The sequence below is a fragment of the Cervus elaphus genome, chromosome 4 (genome assembly GCF_910594005.1).
Source record: "Cervus elaphus chromosome 4, mCerEla1.1, whole genome shotgun sequence".
Lineage (NCBI taxonomy): Eukaryota > Metazoa > Chordata > Mammalia > Artiodactyla > Cervidae > Cervus > Cervus elaphus.
Window position 1 is genome coordinate 48,426,973 of NC_057818.1, and position 14,218 is coordinate 48,441,190.

Consider the following 14,218-nt stretch of genomic DNA (forward strand, 5'->3'; position numbering starts at 1 on the left):
AAAGGGAATACAATTAACAGCCACTCTGATGCAAAAGAAAAAAATAACTTTCTTTTGGAGTAAGACAGGACAGAAGCTTCAACAGAGGCCGTGTGGATGGGAAGGAGACGGAATAACAGGACTTGAGACTGACTCTGGAGGAGGAAGTGGGGAAGAGACGAGACCAAGGCAACATCTAGGAGTTCAGCTTGGAGGACTCGGTGGGTGGTGAGGCCTTCGCTGGCAGAGGGACCTGGAAGGAGGATAACATGGGGTGACGTGGGGAGTGTACGATGTTCAGGTTCACTGCGGGGAATTTACTCCACTATTTATTAATAGTGTCTGATCTATTTGGCCTTATTCTTGACATCTTCTGATTTTCTTTCTGTTTTTCTTCCTAAACTCACTTTTTCTTTTGTACTAGGGGTTACCCCTTCCCCTCCCCACCAACATACTGAAATTGCTATCAACATTAAAAATTAACCCATTTATCTACACCCTCCTACCCAAGCAGTTGAGGACTTTTGCTTCGTTTCACTTCCCTGTGCTTCCCCAAGTCTTGTCTGGGTCCCCCAGGCAACTTGCTGGTCTCCCCGTATCCAGTTGGGGGTGGGGGCAGTTCCTCCTCACCGTCTCTGGTTCCCAGGAGGGGTGTGGGGCCTCTGTCTGGGTCCAAGCATGGCGGACGTGGCACCCAGGCTCAGGTTCCAGGGACAGTGTGTAGGAGAGATGGTCCTCGGAGCCTGTGTGCAGGGGTGCAGATGGGAGGGACGTAGGTATGATGGGAAAGGCCTCATGACCGCAGAATGAATCCCCATCCGTCCACCAGGCCCCTCTTCCCAGGACTGTCACACCCTGGGTCTTACCACAGCTGGCCTGGGGAACTGGAGTGGGTGGGACAGGGGCTTCTGGGGGACTCGCATCGCCCTTGGCCCCTGGCCTCTTCTTACATTCCACCTTCACCTGGTCTCTGCAGTGTCTGTGGCAACACAGCCCACAGTCTGGGGGAGAGTCAGAGGTTAGTGCCAGAGGCCCAGTCCATGTTCCCCTTCTTCCAGCTTGCAGGTCCTAGATCCCCTTTCTCTACTGATGCTCCACTCACCCCGACAGCGGTAGCCTTGCTTGGTGACACCCCAAAGCTGGGAAGAGAGAGCACAACAGGTTACCTAGGCTAATACAGGGAGGGCTGTGATTGGGGTAGGGATAGGGGCTGTCTGGAGGAAACCATCCAGGTTTTGGAAGTTCCCAAGGCTAGAGGCCTATGTGGGGTCTGGGAGACTGAAGGACTTTGGAAATTTATCTCAAGTTTGGAGAGTCACCTATGATATGAGAATCGGACAAAATCTGGAGTTAATAAAACATAAATCCTATGGGCAGGGGTTGTGTCTGTTCTGTTTCCGCCTGTCCCCTTCCACCCCCGCCGAGAGTCTATAACTGTGCCTAGCACCGTGGAGGTGCTCAGTGTCTATTCAGTGAATGAAGAAGTGAATTTGGAAAGCAATCCAAGGTTTGCGAATCGGTCTTGGTTTGGGAGTGAGAGATCTGTCCATTTCACAGATTGGAGGACAGACTTCCAAATCCAACTGGTTTTGGAAATCGTAGCGTTTGAATCATCTGAGGCCTAGAGACTTGGGAGCCTGATTCAGTTTGCAGATAATCTACCCACCCAGTCCAGTGCGTGGATGCTCAGTTGTATCTGACTCTTTTTGACCCCATGGACTGTAGCCTGCCAGACTCCTCTGTGGGATTTCCCAGGCAAGAATACTGGAGTGGGTTGCCATTTCCTCCTCCAGGGGATCTTCCCGACCCAGGGATCGAACTTGTGTCTCCAGTGACTCCTGCATTGGCAGGTGGATTCTTTACCATTGTGCCACTTGGAAAGCCCTTATTATCCAGGGTTTGTCAATTATCCAGGATGGAGATTGGGATTTTGGCATTATCTAGACTTCAGAATTATCCAGGGTGTAGGGAATATCCATTATTTAGGATTTCTGTGAAGTGTTTGTTGTTGAGTCGCTCAGTTGTTTCTGACTTTGTGACCCCACGAATTAAAGCACCAGGCTTCCCTGTGAAGTACGGGGACTATTTGAGGCTGGAGGATTTTCCTGAATATGGGGATTATCTGGGGCTTGGGGCTTGTGAGCACAAGGGAGGGTTGGCTTTCCCAGCCCAGGCTGTGAATAGTTAGGGCGCTCCAGGAGGGGTCCCTCAGGGTGACGGTGGGCAGAATGCTCACGAAGCCACTGCAGCTGTCACAGAAGGTGGGCTTGCGGAAGGTGACCTCCTGGAAGGTGTGCAGGAAGGCCAGGCCCAGCTTGGAGCAAATGGCACTGGCCCGGAGCAGGTATCCTGTCAGCTCCTCACGGCTGAAGGAGCCGCTCCTGGGGGAGAGACTGTACTTTAGCAGGCCTGGCCCTGTTCTCCCCGACCCAGGAGCCCTGGCTACCCCAGGTCCTCATCTTACGGGAACCCAGGAGTCGGGAGCACCTACCCCTGGCGGGGGGGTGGGTGAAGCCCGTGGCAGGCGAAGGGGAAGTTGCCTGAGAGTCGCTCAAAGTCCTCCTGAGAGATGGTGCCGCGGCCATCAGGGTCATAGTTCTTGAACACAGACTTGGGAGGAGCATGGGAGGGGAAGAGTAAGGTCAGATCAGGGTCCCCACCATTATCTTATTTTTTTAATCTTCTGTCCACACCCCACAGCATGTGCAATCTTAGTTCCTTGACCAGGAATCGAACCCGTGCCCCCTGCGTTGGCAGTGTGGAGTCATAACCCCTGGACCACCATGGAAGTCCCCAGGGTCCCCACAGTCTTAGATCCCTCCTCCAGCTCAGGGCTCCTCCTCACCTCCACCAGCTGCTCCACATGCCGACCCAGAGTGACCGTGTCAGGCTTGGGCGTCACACCAGGGGCCCACTCCACCACCAGGGGCGCCTTGAAGGGGGAGGGTGGCTGGGGCAGGGACAAATGGGCACAGTTAGTCAGGGCAGAGGCTTGGGCTGGAGGTCAGAGGTCAGGGCTGGGGTCTCACCAGACTCTTGGGACAGCGGGGCTCCCGGGCATAGGAAAGCTCATAGATCTCGTCCTCCGTGTAGAAGAGATCCAGGGAAAGCTGGGGATGGGCAGGATGTTAATAAGGACCCTCCTTGTCTCCATCCTCCTCCCTGCAAGCTAGGACTGCCCGGACCCCCAATCTCCTCCTCTTTCCAAAACCCCTCTCTCCTGGGACCCCCATGGTCCTTTCTCCCACTGAGGCCCCATTCACTCTCCATACTGCTGGCCTCCTAGTCCAGAAACACCATCTTCTCATTGAGGTTTTTTTGATCCTATTTAGAATTGCCTAAATTCTATCCTCTATCACTTTCCATTGTCTGTTTCTGCTTTAGTTTTCTCTATAGCACCTATTATCTAAAAGACCATATGATTTACTTATTTACTTTTTTCACTGGCTATCTCCCCCACAAGGAAGTCAGCCCCACAAGACAGCAATTTTTTTTTTTTCCTGATGCACACACTGCTGTGAGCCTAAGTGCCTAAAGCAATGCCTGGCTCACAGCTGGTGCTCAATAAATATTTGGGCTGATGGCCTCAGAGCCAGCAAAGCATAGCAGCTTAGGCATCAATCATCAGAGGACAGGACCAGCTTCAGAGGCAGGCCCCACACGTAGAAGGGCCTTCGGTTCATTTAAGGCCCTGCTGTCACCCTCTTAAAATTCTCAATAATTTCAAAGAAGGAGCCCCAGATTTTCAATTTGCTGGTGGTCCTGACTTAGGATCTGAAAGTCAACTTTTCAGTCTTTGACTACATGGTCCTCCAAATCCCAGTCTCTGTCAATTTATTGCTCTTTAGAAAGAAATCCTCTATCTTCCTATCTATCTATGTAAAATAAAATGTAGCCAGAACTGCACACTCGCAGTCTTGGGACATAGTGTGATGGTTAACATATGTTAACACTCATGTTCTGAAGCTGGCCTGCTGTAGGACAGGAGGTGAATGGCCTTACCTCTGTGGGCCTCAGTTTCCCAGTCTGTAGAATGGGTAAATAAAGATCCCTTCCTTGTAGGGGTGTGAGGATGGAATGAAGTGCTCTCTGGGTACTGTTTAACATGGTGTCTGGCACACAGAAAATGATTAATAACTTATTATCTTTTTGCTTAGATTCCTGAATATGTTATAGCTTGGAATTTTGATCTGTTGGTGTGAGAAGCCCAGAACCTTGAAGTTTAGGAGTACAAAAGCCCAAAGCAATGCTGGCGCTCAGATCAATGGAAGTTTGAGTTCCTTGGCGAATTGGGGGAAAAACACATTTTAAAAAATTTATTTATTTGGCTGTGCCAGGTCTTAGTTGTGGCATGTGGGATCTTTAGTTGTGGCATGCAAACTCTTAGTTGCAGCATGTGGGATCTAGTTCCCTGACCAGGGATCGAACCTGGGCCCTCCTGCATTGGGAGCTTGTAGTCTTAGCCAGTGGACCATCAGGGAAGTCCCCCAAAATGCATTACTTATATAGAGCTCACTGTGTTCCAGATACTAGTTTAAGTACTTTGTGTGAACTATATGAGTGATATTTACATGAGTTATATTATTGATTCTTTTCACTCACTCTCTGAAGTAGGTCCTATTAGCATTCCCATTGTGCAGTTAAGGAAACTGAGGCTGAGGAATTAAGTGACTTGCCTGAGATCACACAGGAGAAAACAAAAACAAAACTTACAAGTTCTGGCTTCAAAGCTCATGCATTCCAGTGCTATTCTACTATTCTGTCCTGACCCTCATCCACCAGGACCCTAAATCTCAGGGCCCTACAGGTGCAGTCTTGGGAGCTCAGCCGCGGCAGCTCAGGGCAGCTCACCGTGAGCAGGTGCAGAAGGTCCTCACTGGCACTGCCCGGGGGTTCCTGTCGCTGCAGGGCTGCCAACTCCTGCAGCCGCAGGTAGAGACTGTTGAGTTTGGGCAGGTGCAGGCGGCCGTCAGGCAACCTGTCAGGCTGCGCCTCGTTCAGGGCCACCAGATCCTTGAGGTGCACTCCCAGAACAGGCAGCCGGAAAGCTGTGCAGCCAGCCCAGGTGCGGCGGTAACGGGCGTAGTTGTTGTGGGCCGCCAGGAGCTCTGTCAGCTCCAGCAGGGCCTGTGTGGGAGGGGCATGGAATGGGGGAGGCTGGCTCTGTTCCCCCAGCTCCCTGAAGGGGAGTACCCATCAGCCTCTGGACCCCCAGGGGCGCAGTGGCATCCTGGAACTCTCCCCAAGCCCCTCCATGTCCCACACTGGCTTCAGCACTATCAGACTGCTCTTTTTCTTGGGTCCCCATCTCAGAAAGGCCCCACTATCTCCCATTCCCCAGGCCAGAGTGATTTTTCAAAAACCCAACTCTGATCATGGGTGCTGTCATCTTTCCTAACTCCCCACTGCCCTCTAGATAAAGGCCAGACACCTTAGCTGAACTTGCAAAAGACAACAGGATCCTCCCTGCCCCCCACCCTGGGGCATCTCTAGCCTAATATCCTGCCATGTCCTGACCTCAGCCACACACCAGACTCATGGATGACGCACTCTCCTTAAGACACTTTCAAAAAAAAAAAAAAAAAGACACTTTCAGGACACCCCCAACCCATGCTCCTCCCATGGGTGGCCCAAATGTTGGTATCCCTAGGGGCATCATTTCACTCTCCCCCTAGACTGCAAGTTCTCTGCTAGCATCTCTTATCTGTCTCCCTCCAGTGCCGCTCAGGACCAGACACTCAGTAGAGAGAGGTCAGCACCATGGGTGAAGAGGGAGGAAGAGTGACAGAGGAGGACAAAGCCTGGGGTCTGTCGGATTTGGAGAAGCAAGGTCTCTAGGTGGCTCCAGGGCTCCTGGGAAGGGGTGGAGGGGGTTGGGAAAAGTGTGGGGGTTCAGGGTAATTGATCACTGGAACTTTGGGGAGGGCAGCGAGGGTTCACCTTGGTGCTGTCAGGGCTCAGGTGGGCATGGGAGTCCTTGAGTCTGGAGATGGCACTATGACAGAGGCCGCCTGTGACTGCCATCAGCGTGTTGAAATTGTGCAGCTGGAGGAGCCTCTAGGGAGAGAAGGTGATGCAGAAGTGGTGGGTACCACACGGAGGACAGATAAATTGGGGGTTCAAGTGACAGCATCCCCCCAGCTGAGATGAAGTCTTAAGCATGTGGGGAGGGGTGCCATGTAGGCATCAGACAGGTGAGATGTGTCAGGCAGGGGTGGGCCGCAAGCAGGTATGTGGGCATTACCCAGGAGTCATGCAGATGACTAATGTGAAGTCAGATAAGTGGGGGGAGTCAGGCGAGTATGGGGAATTGGACCGGTTTGGGGACTCAACAGGTCTGTGTCAGGCTTGGAGGACTCAGAGAGATGTGAGGGTGTCAGGCAAGTAGGCGGTCTCTGCCCTGGGAGTCAGGTGAAGAAGGGCAAGAAGGCCTGTGCTCTGGGCGGGAGTTAGGGGCCGGGCAGAGGTGAATGGGGCTAGAGTGATACGGAGGGATCAGGTAGATGAGAGACAGGTGCGGGGTCAGCCAGTCATCAGGAGCAATAGCCTCATCCTCCCCTTTTTCAAGTTTAAGAGTGGAGGTCGCTGGGGGGAGAAGGTGGGGCCAGGGAGAAATAAGATTCTCAGACTGAGGAGACCCCAGGTAGAGGCCAGAACCTCTAAGCCAAGGAGGGGAAGCAAGACGAGGAAAGACGCCAGAGGAAGGGCGTGGTCTGCGAGGAAGTACGCAAGGGGGCGCGGCCAGCTGGGGGAAGGAGGGCTTCCCTTTTCTCCAGCAGGGAGGGAACCTAGGAGGAGGGGGGAGGGGAGAAGGGGGGGGGGGGGGGGGGGGGCGCGGCGGGGCCTAGGGAGACCTGCAGTGATGGGGCCGGATGATGTCACTGCCCTGAAGGGGCAGCTGGGGCCTACGGACCCAGGCAGGGGATGAGGCAAAGGTGGAGGCAAGAAAGAGCCTCCTCTTCCGTTGTCCTGGCGACAGAATATTTGGGCATAGGGCTTGGGTGACGGAGTCAGGACGAACGTCGTCACCTGCCACGTCTGGGACCAAGGAGTGGGGCCCTTGCGGGTTTGCGTGGTGAAATCAAGGCCAGGGAAGAAGTGCCATCACAGTCCTGAGTTGGAACGATGGGACTGAGGCCTCTTGGGGCATGGCCAGGGTGGGACGAGAGGCGGCAGGGCGGGGCCCGGAGATGGTGACGTCACAGCCCGAGAGCCCCGCGGGGCAGGTGTGCAGAAGGCGGGCCTCACCTGTGCCACGTGGATGAACTTGTCCAGCACCTGCGCTCGCTGTGCGGGCCCCGGACGGCTCAGCACCATGACCTGCACCCAGCGGGACACGCTGTTGCTGAGACCTACGGAGCCCTCCAGGGTCGGGCAGCCCCGCACAGAGCCCTGCAAAACGTAGTCCCGCAGGTCCTGGGGCTGGGGGAGAGGTGGGCGTCAGGGTGGGCCCTGGCGCTCAGGCCCTACCCCTCACACGCCCATACACCAAACAGTCACGACCTCTGATGTCCTAGCCAGGCCATCACATGTCAACATGGTCCCCTCTCATCTGAGGAGAAACGTTTAAGGAAAGCTGGGCACTATTCTGAGCCCTCTGTCATAGCCTTACAAATTGATGAATTGAATACTATATGAATGAATACTATATATACTATTCCCATTTTACAGATGAGGTCACTGAGGCACAGAGAGGCTTAGTAATTTGCCCAGGGTCACACAGGCCCAAGTCACAATGGGAACCCAGTATATTGCCCTCAACAGTATACCTGACTTGTGTACAGAAGAGGATACAGAACTAACTGCTATTTGTTCTGCACAAGGGGTCAACATTACATACCCACATCCACTGCAGTGTACAGTCAGGAGATTTTCACATTAAGGAACCAGATCCCCACCTGCCCTCAAAATGATGTCAAGATGGCAATAACTAAATACATATATAGTTTGAAGCATTTTAAATGATCATTTGAGTAGGTAAAATATGTCAAACGATGCCAATTTCAAATATTCAACTGGATGGCATTTACTCTGGATCAGGCACTGATTCTATGAAAATGAGTGTTAGTTGCTCAGTTGTGTCCAACTCTTTGCAACTCCATGGACTGTAGCCCGCCAGGCTCCTCTGCCCATGGGATTCTCCAGGCAAGGATACTGGAGTGGGTTGTGGTTCCCTTCACCAGGGGAAATTCCCTACCCACGGATCGAACCCAGGTCTCCTGCTCTGCAGGTGGATTCTTTACCATCTGAGCCACCAGGTACCTATGAGGCAGGAACTAAGTCCCCCTTTTTCAGAAAACAGGTCGAAGCACAGCGTATTTAAATTCTTCTCAAATAAATGAACAATTAATAAAAATATTTTGAGCATTTACTATGTGCCAGGCACTGTGACAAGCCTTTTAAAAATATTTATTTGGCTGCACTGGTTCTTAGTTGCGGCATGTGAGATCTAGTTTCCTGACCAAGGATCGAACCTGAGCCCCCTGAATTGAAAGCAGAGTCTTAGCCACTGGACCACCAGAGAAGTCCCCTGTGATGAGCATTTTTAAATGGACATATTAATTTAATTTCCCCAACGAGCCAATGAAATATTATGACCTCCTTTTCACACATGAGAAAACTGAGTCCCAGAGAGGCTGAGAAACTAATTCAAAGTCACACAGGTAGGAAGGCGCTGATGGGATGTGAACCCTGGGGGCTCTGTACTCAGCCAGCTTAACTCATTTTCCTGTACCCTCTAGCACCCAAGTTTGACAGTTTGGGTCCTCTCAGTCCTGCCTGGCTCCAGCCCAGCCCCGCCCCACCCTAAGCCATCTCCAGTTGGGAGGGGAGGGGTCCTTACTGTGATAGCCTGGAAGGACCGGAACTCCAGGTAAGTGAGGTGCTCTGCCAGCTCCTCAGTCTCCAGGTGGTCGAAAAGCAAGGACACTTTGCGCTTCTTGCCCAGGCCTGGGCTGCTCATGGGGTGTGGGGGGCCTGGGCCACCCGGGCTCAGCCTGGGGGGCAAAAAGAGGCAGGGTATTAGAGGGACTCAGGGTGGGAGGTGTCGGGGTGTCGGTGGGGAGGGGAAGGGCCTGACTCACCGACTGGAGAAGTCTCCTAGGCTCTGCTGGGCTGAGTTACCCTCCTGCTCCACAGTGGCCCAGAAGCGGCCTATAACCTCTTCTAACTGGGGGTCCTGGTGCATCATCTCAGGGTGTTGGGTCAGCCAGTACCTGGGGGGTGGTTTAGAGGTGGTGGGATGGGGCTGGGGGGAGGGACGCAGGTCTCTGTAAGGGGTCTCGCGCTGAGGGATCTCTAGGTGCTGGGCTTGGGGGTGGTGACTCTGAATATGTACAGGTGGGTCTCTGGAAGGCCAGGGTTCAGAGAGGCACCAGGCTGGGAGGAGCTCTGGGAGTAGGCCTGGGGGCCTCTTAGCACAGGCTGAGGGATCTGTGGAGGATAGACTGGGCAATCTCTGGGAAGTGGTTTGAAAGCACAATAGTGGGGGTGGGTCTCAGGAACTAGGTTGGGGGCCTATGGGGTGAGATTTTGGGGTAACAGGGTGAGCGGAATCTTAGAAGCTAGGTGGGTACATGGGAGGTTTCAGGAATTTCAGGAATCTGAGCTGGAGGTCTTGGGGGTAGGGTCCATAGGATCTTGTCAGGGGTCTCTAAGAGGTGAGGGTTCTAAGGAGGAGAACTGGGAGGTTTTAGGAAACAAGCTAGGGGGTTCTCAGAAGTGGGATGTAGGGGAGTAGAACTGCATAGTCTCTGGAAAGTGCTTTTTTGGGGGTTGGCAGCAGGGTGAAGCTCCTGGGTCATCATGGGCGTGGAGTCTTGGCCCAGGCCTACCTGACCAGGTGACAGATCTGCAGCCGTCTCCGCTCCTGCGTGCTCCCTGTGGCCTCTTGGTACTTGAGTTCCGGTCAAGGCTCGGTCATCCAGCATCTCAGGGCTAACTGCTCACCCCGTCCCCACAGGCTCTCACGTCTCTGTCCTCCGCCCTCCACCCACTGCTTATGGCCCTGGGAGGATATAAGGTCAGCAGACGGGCAGCAAAGTGGGCAGAAGGCAGCACCCAGCTGTGCATGGCAAGTGCCATGTTGAGAACGTGGTCCCCGCGGCGCAGGCTGCCAGCCGAGTCTGCAGGCAGGAGAAGGGGACTCTGGGTCAGAATGGCCCCTGGTGGACATCCTGGTTCAAACCCCAGTTCTACCAGTGACTCCGTCTGTGAGCTCGGGCACACAACCTGGCCTCCTTGTGCTCCAGTTTCCTCGTCTGGACTGTGCATGGACCAACATCGTGCCTGGCAAGTCATGCTGAAGATGGAAATAAGAGTCAGATCCCCCCACCCCCACCCTGCCGCCCCGTCCATGCAGGTCAGGAAAATGAAACACAGGTATCTCTTGTGTTCCTACTATTGAGATTCATTCCACATACTCCTGCTCCTGTTTTTGTACCCCTCAAATTGAGCCCGGAGAGAGGTGGGTGCTTGGCTCAAGCTCAGACTTGGGGGAGGCTGGCCAGGGACGGGGGAGACTCACCAAAGGACTGAATGCATTTCTCCAGCAGCTCATCTTCGCTGCAGCCGCCCTCGTTCAGCATGCCCAGAGCCATGGAAGCCATGACCTTGCTGATTTCCCGGGGGCTGGGGCATGTCTTGTGGCGGCGGGCCTGTCGGGGCCGGCCCCGCCCCCCTGTCTTGCCTGGGCATTCCTGGTGGGATTTCCTGTGGGAACATCCCCTGGGGATTCATGGGAGTCCCTTCCTTCAGGCAGACCCCCAACATTTTTCTCGACCCCAAAGCCCCAAGGCATCCTGGGAGAAGCTTCCTAAAGGCAAGGGGCTGGCATTAGTCCTGACCTGCATTGGATCCATAGGAGAAAACCCCAGTACTCCAGATCATGGGAGCCATCTCCTACAGGCAAACTCCAAGGGAACCAGGGGGAAAACCCCTAAGGGTACCCTGATTGCCCCCCCCAGGGAATCATGGGAGAAGACCCCCCCAGGACTAGTAAGGACCCATCAGGAATCATAAGAACTCTTCTCCACCAGCCACTGCCCCCAAATTCCCCTTGACTGTGTGGTCCCAAGACCTCATGAAAGAGACTTCCTGCTGGCAGATGGGTTACTCCAGACCTCCCAGGGAATCATGGAGAGAAGACCCCCAGAACTATTCTTGTTCTACCTAGGGGGAATCATGGAAGGTTCTGCCTTCAGGGCTGCTCCTCAGAATTCCTCTTTGCAGGGCTTCCCTGTTGGCTCAATGGATAAGAATCCACCTGCCAATGCAGGGGACATGAGTTTGATCCCTAGACCAGGAAGATTCCACATGCCATGGAGCAACTAAGCCTGTGTACCACAACCACTGAAGCCTATGCGCCTACAGCCTGGGTTCTGCAACAAGAGAAGCCACTACAATGAGAAGCCCGAGCACCCCAATGAAGGGTAGCCCCCCTGCTCGCCACAACTAGAGAAAGCTGAAGCAAAAAAGCAATGAAGACCCAGTGCAGCTGAAAATAAATAAATTAATTAAAATTATTGAATTTAAAAAATTGGGAAAAAAAAAAAAAACAGAAAAAAGAATTCCCCTTTGCCTTCCAACACCCACCCCTTGTCCCCTGAGCCCTCAGGAGGGAAGCAGACCCCTGAGATTTCATTTCTCTCTTCTCCCCCTCTCCGTGATCCCCACTAAGGTGACAGACCCCCTTCCCCAAGTCAGCCTTTCAGCAGGACTGGAATCTCAGCTATGAGCCTGGGTCTCTAGATTTGGAGCCTGGAGAGAAGATACGGGTGCAATGTGGCCTCACCAGGGCTCTTCAGAGCTGGGCGTGGTCCCTCGGGCTGAGGCAGCTTCAAGAAGTTTAAAAATAGCCCTCACTCTGCCCTTCGCCTCCCTGAGGCTCCTGTTCTAGTTGGGGAACGAGGGTAATGGGGAGACAGGGGTGGTGAAGGAAGGAGGGAGCAGAATCCAGGCAGAAAGCCTTGGCTTCCACAGGAGTCAGATAAAACTGGGCTGGGGGACTTCCCTGGTGGTCCAGCAGTTGTCTCTGTGCTTACACTGCCAGGAGCACAAGTTCAATCCCTGGTTAGGAAACTAACCTCCCACATGCCTTGAGGCCAAAAAAAAAAAAAACAAAACAAAACCCAAAAAACTGGGTTGGAGGAATTTGTGCTGGCTGTGTAACTTTATGTTAATGACATCATTTCTTCAGACCTCAGTTTCCTCATGTGAAAAATGAAAGTCATCTTGGGACCTTTCCCAGGAATTTATTATGAACATTCAATGCCCTGCTCTTCAAAAGTGCTAAATAAGGGATTAAGTTTGCTGAGGCTGTTAAGTGGCCAGGGGTGGGAAAGTTAGATTTGAGACACAGAGAGAGAATGTGATGGAGCAGACTGAAAGCCAGGCTGGGGGGATGGGGGTAAACAGAAATTGGGAGACCCCCATAACAAGGGCACTGCTATGTCCCTGGAGCATCCTGAGGGCTCAGAAAATCAGTACTGAATGTTGTCAAGTAACAGCTGGCATTACTGAGCACCCACTGTGTACCGGGCAGGGAGGTAAACACCTATCTTCAGACCAGAGATTTTCAAAGGAGGTCCAATCCCAACAGCATTACCTGGGAACTTGACATAAATAGAAATTCTCAGGCCCCACCTCAGACCTACGACGTCAGAAACCTTGGAGGTGAGCCCAGAAGCCTGTGTTTTAGAAGGCCTCCAGGTGGCTCTGACGTGTGCCCATGCTTGAGAACCACAGGTCTAGGCTGTACCACCGAGGGCTTATGAGTCCGTCTGAAGAGGGGCTACGATTGCTCTACTGACTGAAGAAGAAACTGAGGCACAGAGTGGGCAAGTGACTGACCTAGGGTCACACAGCTAGAGAATGAGGCAGCCAGGTCTCCACCACTAAACTCCTGGATATTATAGGGGAGGGGACCTTTTGCCATCAGAGACAAGCCGGGGGAGAAAGGGGAAGCTGCCCCAGCTAGGGATGCAGCCACCATTGCCCCTGTGAGAACAGGAGGGCAAGTTTGTCCAGGTTATAGGAAGCCTATTCTAGAACCTGCGGGCATAACCAGCTGCTAGGCCCTTACCTTCGGACTGTTGCCCCCCACCTCCCCCGTCGTTGCATCAGGGGACAGCCAGGAGTCGCTTAAGAGGCAGGGAAGCCGCCTTGCCCCTTGGCACACTCCCCTCCCCTAGGGTAGGGCCCTGCAGGAGTCTGGAGTTTCCAGTCCAGCGGGCAGCCAAGAAAACCCCCGGGGAGGACAGAGACACCCAGCCTAGGGAGCCAGGATGATTGAAGGGCGTGAAGGGTGCGGGGGAGAACGGGCTCCGAGCAGCTCGAATTCCAGCAGAGCAAGGATAAGACACAGCCGCCCGAGCCAACAGCCCCAGCCTGAACTTTCTCTGGACACCCCGAAGCATCTTTCCACCTGGCGCCCCCTGCTTCTGCAGCGGCTGCGAGAGGAGCTCGACCGTGCCCGCCCTCGTCAGAACCTCCCCGACCCTCCCCTGCAGCCCGAGAGAGACCCAGGCGCTTAGGGAGCTCCCGGTCTCCTTGGGGAGGGTCCTCTCACCTCTTGCTGTCTTTCCTGTTCATGCTTCCTGGCGGGGGGAGGGGGTCTTATAAGAGTGAGGCTCAGCTCCTCCCCCCTCACCACTGCTCCAGCTTCTTAGCCCCTTGGGAGCTGGGGCCTCCTCGGCGCTTGGGAAGGAAAGAGGAACTGCCCCTCCCCACCCAGCCCCAGGCCAGGGGGAAGGAAGAGGCTGGGGAGAGACCAAAGGTCCCCCCTCCCCCCACTTGGGGATCCCTTCAGGCTGAGGTTTCCGGTGCTGCCGGCCCCCACCCCCAATCACCCGGCGGGCTCTATCTCCCCCATCTTTCGATCTCCAGACCCGTGATTCTCTGTTCGGTCACTGTCATGCTTCAATAAAAGCCCTTTTCAAAGAAAATATGCCTAATATGACACATTTATGTACACACACTGGAAAGAAAAGTCTGTATTTCTGTAAGGACATACTTAGGTCTAACAATGCACAGAAGTTTGGAAAGTCACAAGACATGGTATTTTGTATATTTCTTCTTCTGTTTCTTTTATTTCTAGCTTAGTTTTAATGCCATTTATGCCCCCAGAAAACATTTTCACTCTATTCCTTTTATTGTAAGAGAACCTCATGTAGCACCTACTGTATGCCTCACACTGTTGTAAGGGCTTGTATTAACTCATTTAATTCTCACACAATCTTAA

General features: G+C 53.5%; 1 protein-coding gene across 2 annotated transcripts; it reads right to left on the bottom strand.

Annotated features, from left to right (window-relative positions):
- Window positions 1-29: 29 nt before the first annotated feature.
- On the bottom strand, window positions 30-13,694 carry RASGRP4 (RAS guanyl releasing protein 4). Of its 2 annotated transcripts, none has more exons than XM_043894927.1 (17): window positions 13,547-13,694; window positions 10,505-10,689; window positions 9,998-10,103; window positions 9,813-9,875; window positions 9,063-9,194; window positions 8,822-8,975; window positions 7,228-7,401; window positions 5,920-6,036; window positions 4,831-5,106; window positions 3,009-3,089; window positions 2,825-2,929; window positions 2,471-2,589; window positions 2,216-2,360; window positions 1,082-1,118; window positions 846-980; window positions 610-722; window positions 30-232 (listed from the first exon to the last, which is right to left on the bottom strand). In XM_043894927.1, the coding sequence occupies exons 1-17, from the start codon at window positions 13,567-13,569 to the stop codon at window positions 176-178; spliced, it is 2,022 nt and encodes a 673-aa protein (XP_043750862.1). In that variant the 5' UTR covers window positions 13,570-13,694; the 3' UTR covers window positions 30-175. The 2 variants fall into 2 exon arrangements, with proteins under 2 accessions (XP_043750862.1, XP_043750866.1); XM_043894931.1 differs by lacking the exon at window positions 13,547-13,694 and adding an exon at window positions 10,210-10,279 and having other exon boundaries at window positions 10,505-10,669.
- Window positions 13,695-14,218: the final 524 nt, after the last annotated feature.

What these genes read in the sequence shown, in the direction of transcription:
- RASGRP4 (XM_043894927.1), bottom strand. Translation starts at nt 13,569, where the DNA reads ATGAACAGGAAAGACAGCAAGAG. An exon ending in GAAATGCATTCAGTCCTTTG is followed by an intron (nt 10,104 to 10,504) that starts GTGAGTCTCCCC and finishes TCCTGCCTGCAG; the next exon opens with ACTCGGCTGGCAGCCTGCGC. An exon ending in GCTGCCCGTCTGCTGACCTT is followed by an intron (nt 9,876 to 9,997) that starts ATATCCTCCCAG and finishes ACCGGAACTCAA; the next exon opens with GTACCAAGAGGCCACAGGGA.